The 9,002-nt window shown below is 45.7% G+C and overlaps 1 protein-coding gene across 1 annotated transcript; it reads left to right on the top strand.

Moving 5' to 3' along the window:
- The first annotated feature begins 41 nt into the window (after nt 1-41).
- Nucleotides 42-7,210, top strand: LOC123608048 (transmembrane protein 14C). Its single transcript, XM_045497422.1, has 6 exons — nt 42-168; nt 1,165-1,232; nt 1,551-1,627; nt 2,503-2,604; nt 5,686-5,773; nt 6,710-7,210. The coding sequence occupies exons 2-6, from the start codon at nt 1,210-1,212 to the stop codon at nt 6,762-6,764; spliced, it is 345 nt and encodes a 114-aa protein (XP_045353378.1). The 5' UTR covers nt 42-168; nt 1,165-1,209; the 3' UTR covers nt 6,765-7,210.
- The last annotated feature ends 1,792 nt before the right edge of the window (nt 7,211-9,002 follow it).

Below are 9,002 nucleotides of genomic sequence, written 5' to 3'. Positions count from 1 at the left end.
CGCGCCGCGACACCTCCCCCTCAAGCCCCGCCCCATGCTCCTCCCCACCCCTCGGCCCACCTTGCCCTCGGGACGCAGAGCGCGTCGCGACGTTTCCGGCGGGGCCCGGACTCCCACGCCTCGCCGCTGGTAGCCCGCGGTTGACCGGTGCAGTCGTAGGGGAAAGAGGTTCGGTGCTTGAGAATTAATTACTATTTTATATCATTTTGACTTGTTTGGGGTTATATAAGAGGCTTTGCTGCCGCCTACTCGTTGTCCCCCAGATCCAGGCAGGGGCTTTAGGCTGCGTCACAGTTTCCTTTCTAGTCGTGCATTTTCTGCTTTCCTTAAAGTAGTCGTGAATCTTGCAGAACCCCTGAGCTCTGGAGGCCAGTGCTTACCAGTGTAGCGTAGCGGTGATTAGTTTCCTGGGGGTTTTATTGCTCTTGCTGCTTGAAAATCTCGCTGAGTGCTACTTGCAATTAATGACTGGCACAATTCCAAGTAGCCCCTGCCCGACAATTAAAAATTTAAACAGAAGGTTGTATTGCTTTCAAGTTAAACCATACCAGATGCATTTCTTTGCCAAGAGCGAAGTGTTCCACGTTAATTATGATTTGGACTTTGCTGTATTTTACCCCCCTCACCGTCCCCAGTCTAACAAGAGTTAGGAATTGGGTGCAAAATTAAATAGCTGTCTGAAAGTTTTGCACATGCTGAGTTTCGAAATAATTCAGTTCTTTGGGCAGGAGTGGAAAGGGGTAACTGAAATAGTCGAATTAAGGTTACAGGAGATACTTAGTTTCCGGTTCAGTAGTAATTTGGTTAGCTGATGAAAAGGTAAACTTATCACCTGGACAGAGCTGGTCCGTGAATTTTGCTGTTTCCTGTGGTCCTGTGCTCTTGGAATGGAGGTTATTACCAAAATGGTTGGTATCTGCTCAGCATTTACTAGCGGCTAAGCACTTTTACTTACTATTTTGTTTAATGCCCACAGCAGCTGTAGGAAATTTGTACCATTCTTATCCTCATGGTACAATGAAGGAAACTGAGGCCTAGGGAGGTTGGGAGCTTGTCCATTATTTCTTAGCTGCTAAGGAGTGGAGCTGGAACTAGGATCCACTTCTTTCTGACTGCTAGAGAGACGTGCTGTTTACCACCTCTGATCCAGTCCCTCGTTCCCAGGTGCAGCAGGTGTACTCTTCTGTCTGGTTGGAGTGAAAGAGAACAATGCAGAAGGACTCTGGCCCGCTGTAAGTACACAGTGAATGGGAGTAGAATAGCCAAGAGCTTCTCAAAACCAGAGCTTCTTTCCTGATCCGAAAAGTGCACTAAGCGTAGAATGCCGGACAGTCTGGGGAATCGGAGCATTGGTCATGTAGGCCGGGAACCTGAGTTTGAGTCCCGGCTCCGGCACTGACTCCAGGCAAGTCCTCTAACCTCTAGGATTTATTTTCATTTGTACAGTCATATGACTGTTCTGGAATGATGACGTTTTAGTCCCATCCTGTGATTGTGGTTTTTATTTTTTAGACATGGTTGGCACTGGTTTCTTACTCTTTCATTTTCAGAGTGCCTTTACACTGGATTGGCTTTGGCTATGCAGCACTGGTTGCTTCTGGTGGGATCATTGGCTATGCAAAAGCAGGTATGGTTTGTAGCTACCTGACCTCTTAAGATCTTCACATTGTTTCTGGTAAAGAGTGAGTCCCTGGGGTCCCCAGAGTTCAGTGTTGTTTGAGTCAGGTTTGCTTGAAGCCCTCTAGCTGGAGTGCAGGCTTCTTTTCAGTCCCATAGCTGCCCCTGCACTTGCTTTCCCATTATCTGGCTGACCTAAGTCAAGCTTCTTGTCTACTCCCTTGTTCTTGGTGTCTTTATCTAAGATGCCGGGCAGGAGTGGTAGTCGGTTGTTATTATCATCGACTACCACACATCTGCCTTGACCCCAGGGTGTTATTATCTCTGTGCTCTTCGGAGTAGGCAGAAACTTCTTTTCTTTACGTACTCATTTTTTGAAGTCTCTCATCAGGCATAGTTCTATCAGCAAACCTGCTGTTTCTACCTCTTTCCTAGCCTGCATTCCCCACCCCAACACACACACACACACACACACACACACACACACACACACACGCACACACACCAGAATTCTTACTCTCCAGGTTTTGTTTTGTTTTAATTCACTGCCCCTATTTCCTTCTCCTTTGGGGATTTGCCTGAGGTTCTGCCTGTGGACAGTTCCAACGCTTGACAGGTTCATCAGGCCTGGTTAGGAGCCCTTCTTTGCTCCCCAGATGCAAGTGTCTGAATATTAAAAAGGAGAGGAATAATGTGACGTTACCCCGACTTCTCCGTAAAATAGCAAACGCCGCAACACATTTTCCTGCTTGAGAGCTCCTTGGTTATGAGCTGTGTTGAGAGAAGTTCTCTTGGCTGTTTTCCCCTGGAGGGAAAGGAAATCTGGTGACTTCTGTTAATGAGTGTCTGACGTTATAATGCAGGACTGTGTTTGCTTCTCTGCAGGTAGCGTCCCGTCACTGGCTGCTGGCCTTCTTTTCGGAAGTTTAGCAGGCCTGGGTGCCTATCAGCTGTCTCAGGATCCGAGGAACATTTGGGTTTTCCTAGGTACGTCCGCTTCCCTGTCTCTCTGGTACGGTTATGTATCCAGAACATTCTACCCAAAGGCTCTGGTTCGGTGGCATGTGGCAGGATCTTCACATGAAGACAGTTTTACTACTTCTGCCCAAGTGCTGGGGAAGTTTTAAAATTGGGAGTGGGGAGAGTGGTGCTGATTTCTGTTTACTTTCTATGTACAGAATATGGAAAGATTTTCATGCCTCCAATTTAGGTCTAGCCAACGGAATTAGTATTAAGCTTGTACGAGGCAAGTAGACGTCTCGTAATCATTATGTCTGCCCACTGAAGAGCGTGTGCTTGACCGTTACTGGAGGATCACGTGCCTGGGTGAGGTTTTCCTCAATAGTGCGTTTGTTTGCCTTTGCAAATCACGTGTTAGCCCTTTAAAACTAAGCTGAATGTCTGGCATAGGCCTTGCCTTCGAGGAGCCTTTACGTTGACTGACGCTGTTGGGGTGACTGCGGGGCTGCTGAAGTGCCCCGTGAGCAGCCTACACAGCAGCACCGGGGAGGAAGATCACTTCTTATCAGCGTGGCCTGGGGTGCATTTTCACTGAGCTCTCCCCACACATCAGCCATTCTGCTGGGAGCGTGGACATCTCGCCGTCTCCCCAGATACGCAGAGTGGGAACACGTGCAGTGCCGGCCCTTAGAAGAGTGGTGGGGAGAATAAGTGTGTTGACCGAGTGGCTCGTACAAGTCGGCACGGGTTGGGAAGCGAGGTCGCGGCGGCTGACTTGGGGCGTGCCCGTGGAAGGAGGAGGCGCCCCGCTCTCAGCTCTGCCTCCCAGCTCCCTCGCTCAAGCTCCCGAATGACTTTCAGGCTTCCTTTATCCTCATGTCTGATTCTACTCCTGCTCTCAGCAACTGCCCTCGCTGCCTACGTAAAGGAAAACAACAGTCATCACACGGAGGCTCCAGCATGCCGTCATCACCCAGGCCTTCCACTGTGCTGTTTCTCTCTCAAAGGCCAGTCCCTCCACCCATGCTTTGGGTCTCTTCTCCCCACCTTCTTGGGGTGTTTTGCTGCCAGAGATGTCTTCTCTTATTTGTGTTCCGCCCTGCGGGTGGATCCCTCCCACTCATGTTCAAAGGTGTCCTCTCTTACCCATTAAAAAAGAAAGGACCTCTCGTGACCCCACTTCCTTCTCCAGTTGCCTGCCCTTCTTCCCCTTCAGCAACTTCCTTAAAACAATCCGTTCTACTCCCTGTTTTTACTTCTTAACCTCTCGTATTCTCGACCCCCCTTTTTGTGTCCTTTGTCCATGGAAATAGCTTTCCCTGAGCCTGTCAGTGACCTGGATTTTCAAAATCCAGTGTATATACTTTTAATGTTTATTTATTTATTAGAAAGAGCGTGCGCCTGAGCTGGGGAAGGGCAAGAGAGAGCGAGAGAGCAAATCCCAAGCAAGCTCCACGCTCAGTGTGGAGCCCGACGCGGGGTTCAATCCCATGACCCTGGGATCGTGACCTGAGCTGGGATCAAGACTCAGATGTTTAACCAGCTGAGCCACCCAGGCAACCCGACTGTACATTTTTTAATCCTCATTCTAGTTGGCCTTTTAGCTTTCTCAGCATAGTAGACCAAGCCATTTTCCACTCTCCTGTTTTCCTTCTTATTTTCTCGTTCTCTTTTGTTGACCCATCTTTCTTCTTGGCCATTAAATACTTAAGTTCTTAAGACCTGGCTCTTTGTATATTTTTTTTGTTTGTTTTTAATTTTTTTAATGTTTATTTTTAAGACAGAGATAGAGCATGAGCGGGGGAGGGGCAGAGAGAGAGACACAGAGTCCGAAGCAGGCCCCAGGCTCTGAGCTGTCAGCACAGGGCCTGATGCGGGGCTTGAACTCTGGGACCTTGAAATCATGACCTGAGCCGAAGTCAGACGCTTAACCGATTGAGCCACCCAGGCGCCCCGTATCTTCTTTATACCGTCTTGCTTGACAGTGTTATTGGGGTCTAGGCCTTAAATTACCATTGAAACGGAAAATTGATTCAGAAAGGCATCACTCCTCCAAGCTTTACTCATAAGTAAAGGTTGTGTGCTTGAAATCTTGTCTCCAGGCATCTGCCCAAACGTAACCTCATGTTCTTAACAGATGTGTTTGGTGCTGGTGTTGTCCATCCATTTGGATCTTGTCCTCCTCCCATCTTTCTGTCTCCTTCAGCAGTCAGTCCTATTTGCACTACCTCCAGCACATATCCTGAGGTGTCTCCTTCTGTGTCTCCATGGCCACCGTTCTCATCCCAGTACCCCTTATCTGACCTGCATTCTTGAGGAAGTTCTTTAGTGGTATCCCGACATGCTCTGGTTTCCCTCCGGATTGTTCTCCATGGAGCAGCTCGAGTTCTGATTTTACAGTCCTCTTATGTTCATGTATCCCTCTGCTTGGTATGCTTTGATGGCTTCTCATTGCTCTTGGGCTGAAGAACATAGTCCTCCGTATGGCTGTCAGGGCTCTGTGCTCTGGCCCCTCTTCCTCACTGGCCACAGTTGAGCCTTCGGTTCCCTCTCACCACAAGGCCCCACCACTGTTATCCCCTCTCTTGGAATGTGCTTTCTTCCCCCTTTTAGCTCTTCGCTCCTTTTCAGATCTTGGCTTTTTGGTCTTCATTTCCTCAGCAAATCCTTTCCTCACTTTCCCGAATAGGCGGGACCCTCTTAGAGGCCTTTTATGATGGTAGTTTTGCCCTCCAGCACCTAGTGCAGTGAGTGCATGGGAATACACGTAATAGGTCTTCACATGCTGACTAGCAGAGCATACAGTTAAGGTAAATACGTCAACAGGGAATAGAAGAAGACCTACCGCAAATGTGGAGAAAACTATGGTGGAAGAATGGTGGGTAGTGAGGCTGGAAAGGCAGGTTTGGCCCAGGTGGTGAGAGCCTTATATTCCAGTCTTTGTACTTAGTCCTACAGGGCGCGGGTGGCCATGAAGCACCCCCAGCGCTCCCCCAGCATGGAGGAGATGGTATGAGAGGGGATCTGGCCCTTGAAAGGTGGGTGGGACATTGGTTCTCCCGTATAGAGGATGTAATGATATTCGATTCTTTCTGTCTTTCCCCTCAGCTACATCTGGAACCTTAGCTGGCATTATGGGGATGAGATTCTACCACTCTGGGAAATTTCTGCCTGCAGGCTTAATCGCGGGTGCCAGGTATTTTCTGTTCCCTTGCCGTTCGTCACCGGGATGGAGTTGAGTTTAGGGCCCCAGATACGCTGTACATTCCAGAATTTACTTGTGCTGGTATACCTGATGCTGGATATCAACCGGAATGATTTAATTTACACACAAATAGGAGAGGCTGCGAAAACAGTAGTTGATTTGATGTCAAAATGAAGTAAGTAAGTTCATGGCTTTGCTGTCACGTTTGCAATCTGGTCCATCCTGGCTCCTGCCTACGTCAGAAGGAGCTTCAGGCAAAGCCCTGACAGCGGCTCTTTCTGCGACTTTCAGCGTGCGTTCCAGATTTCTTAGACGTGTGGGTGTCCTTTATCACTGACCATTTTGTTAAAAGGGACTTTTGATTGAGTCCTGCTGGCTAACTTGAGTTACAAAACTCAGACCAGATTGTTTTTAAAAACGTTTTCCTTACTTGTGATAAAGATACTCTGAGGACAGAATTTTAAAAAATCTGTTCGAAAGAAGATCACTAACCTGACTTCAGTCATAGTTATGCTGTCAGGCATAATGCTTTATAGTCCGTGTACACCAAGGTCAAGAGCAGTAAACCGGGAGACCAGAAATCTACCATTAACTAGCTCGGTGACCCCGGAGAGACCTTGGTCTTTCAGCCTGCAGTTTGCTCATCTCTTTGAATTATTGGCTGTGAGATTAGGAACTCCCAATTCACACGTACCATTTTGAGGCGGGTGCAGGGCAAGACTGCCCCTTGGCATGTTACTTCTTTCGTGTTTCCAAGAATGAAGGCTCCACCTCTGCCTGCTCGGCCTCGGCGTCTCCGCATGTAGCTGCGAAGGGCTGTAGTCTTAGTTTCTTAAAAAAAAAAAACAAAACAAAACAAAAAAACGGTCGAGTACCTGTTGTGTTCTTTACCTGATGTGTTTTTGTTTATGTGTTTCTTTTGAACAGTTTGCTGATGGTCGCCAAACTTGGAATTAGTGTGTTGAATAGACCCCATCAGTAGTAGTCGTGTCCCAGCTTGGACTCACGAAGATTTTAAAAACTTCTCCAATATCAGTGTATTAAGAGAAGCAAGTGCAGCATTTTCACATATTCTGACATTTTACTTAAAAAAAAAAAAATGACATTGAACTTCGCAGAAGAAATCATTCATTTCACTACAGCCTTAGAGAGGTGGTAGTTTGTAACCCAAGAGCTCCTTATTACAGTTTGATTCTTGCGTGTTGATGTTCTCTCTTCTTTCTGTGTCTATAGGTAAAGCCTCAAAGGGTAAAACGTTAGGTATCAACTTTGGGGACCCCCAAGCCCCATGCCCTACTCAGAACAGTGTGAAAAACATCTCTTATGAGCTTTAGGGTTTCTGTTTTTTGGCTCATCTTAGAGCACAGACCTACTTTGAAATTATGTCAAATGAAATATCAATGAAAATAAAATTTACCATAAATAATATTTTCTATGGTGTCTTCGTTGCTAGAGTTGTCTAGAACATAGACTGGGATGTGAATGGCAGGAAGCTATGGGAACGTGGAAGTGTTCTGTTAATGTTTTATTTAGTAATTGTGTATTTTGAATAATTTAAGAACCAAGGAAAGCTATGTATGATTTGATTGTACATTGCATCGAAGCTTGTTTTAAAAGTGATCTTTAGTGAAGATTTCTAAGGTTAGGACTGTGTAACAACAGCAACAGAATGAAAAAGAAAAAAATGAAATTGTGGTTAATTAGCTAACCTATAAATGTGAAACGAAAAGACCTGTGGGAAACTTGAGTGATCTAATTTGGTCTCTACACACATTAACTGGGTACTGACACATTTTCACTTCACTTTCCTTTTTTCAGCATTGAGAATTAACTCCATCTGGTCCTTCTTTCTTTAGCTTCCCCCCCTTTCGAAAGAAAAGGGATATTTGCGGCTTCCCTCCTCCCTAACTGCTGTTGGTTGTATTTATAGTGTAATTCAGGCACTTACTGATCAGTTTCATGTGTCTGCTTAAACTCTTTGAAAGGAGTCCTGGTTTTCTCATTCTCATTTTATGTGACATGGTTTTGACATTTCTGCCTGGGCCTGCTCTTCAGTCGTAATGCCTGGAGCTCTACACAAGTTGGGTGCGACCAAGGTACCGTGTCTGAGACTCTGCATTTCTGTTAATGCGGCTGGGATCAAAATAAGATTTTTGGACAGCCCCATCACAGCAGTGACTCATTATGCTTTTGGTCTACTGAGACTTCAGGTCCTTTTCTTGCAGGCTGCTATTAATAACTACTCATAGATCGGAAGGGGTTGTTGCTTGATGTCACATACTTGCAAATACCTTGATTAAATTACAATGCCCCATTAATTCCTGGCATAGTCAGTAATTGCCTTTTATCCTGTAGTGCTACCAAATTCATGCTTTAAATTATAAAGACAAATCCATTTACAAATAGCTCATTGGTGTGTGATAGGATTTCATGCCCTGGTGGATCAGATTATTATGAACTGTTCTCAAACATTAGTCTTTTATGGTCTAAAGGGAAAACAGATAAAATCAGGTAGGTAGAACATTGTATTATGTTTTTGATATTTTAAGAATGGATTTTTATGGAAATGTGTTGTGGGGAAAAGAAACAACTGTTTGTAGTTAGTGTTACAAAGGTCAGACCTGGGCGTTCTCTTGAGCAGCAAAGAGCGGTGTGTGTATTGTATATGTTCAGAGAGCTAACCTTCATCTTCAGTGCTTTTTTCCCCAAAACCCTGCTATGTGAGGGCCAGGTGGACTTGTTCCCCAGGTGTTTGAATCCTATGAAGTATAAGAGCAGAAGCACAGAAAAAAGATTATTCTAAAAAAAAAAAAACAAAAACACAAACAAAAAAACCCCCCAATACTCATTCTGTATTTATTCATCAGACACATTTTGGGTTCCAAGCTAGCCTTTCTATGATCATTTTGATAAATAGCTTCTTGAAATATGGTTAGATTCATTTAGTAATCCTCATCTATATTTTCTGTCTTCTCCATCCGAGCCCAGCCACATATACATGTATGCCAGTGACATGTGCATGGGGCACCCAAAGCTGCCTTCCGTCCAGGCTTTCATAGATAGGATTTTGAATCACCTTGTTGGCCTCAGTTGTTCATGTGTTGTGGAGTGTTTCCAAAGGCACCGATTTTGGTGACCTTCAGTTCTAGCATCAAACTCTGAAAACAGGGGTCCCTGGGGGTGGGAATTTATTTAGGTCCACAGTAGATCCCCGTGTAAC

Source organism: Leopardus geoffroyi, chromosome B2 (assembly GCF_018350155.1).
Source record: "Leopardus geoffroyi isolate Oge1 chromosome B2, O.geoffroyi_Oge1_pat1.0, whole genome shotgun sequence".
NCBI classification, from domain to species: Eukaryota; Metazoa; Chordata; class Mammalia; order Carnivora; family Felidae; genus Leopardus; species Leopardus geoffroyi.
Note: the sequence above shows the minus strand (reverse complement) of the source record. Positions and strands in the feature narration are given on the sequence as shown.

What these genes read in the sequence shown, in the direction of transcription:
- LOC123608048 (XM_045497422.1), top strand. Translation starts at nt 1,210, where the DNA reads ATGCAGAAGGACTCTGGCCCGCT. An exon ending in CAGAAGGACTCTGGCCCGCT is followed by an intron (nt 1,233 to 1,550) that starts GTAAGTACACAG and finishes TTTCATTTTCAG; the next exon opens with AGTGCCTTTACACTGGATTG. An exon ending in GAACATTTGGGTTTTCCTAG is followed by an intron (nt 2,605 to 5,685) that starts GTACGTCCGCTT and finishes CTTTCCCCTCAG; the next exon opens with CTACATCTGGAACCTTAGCT.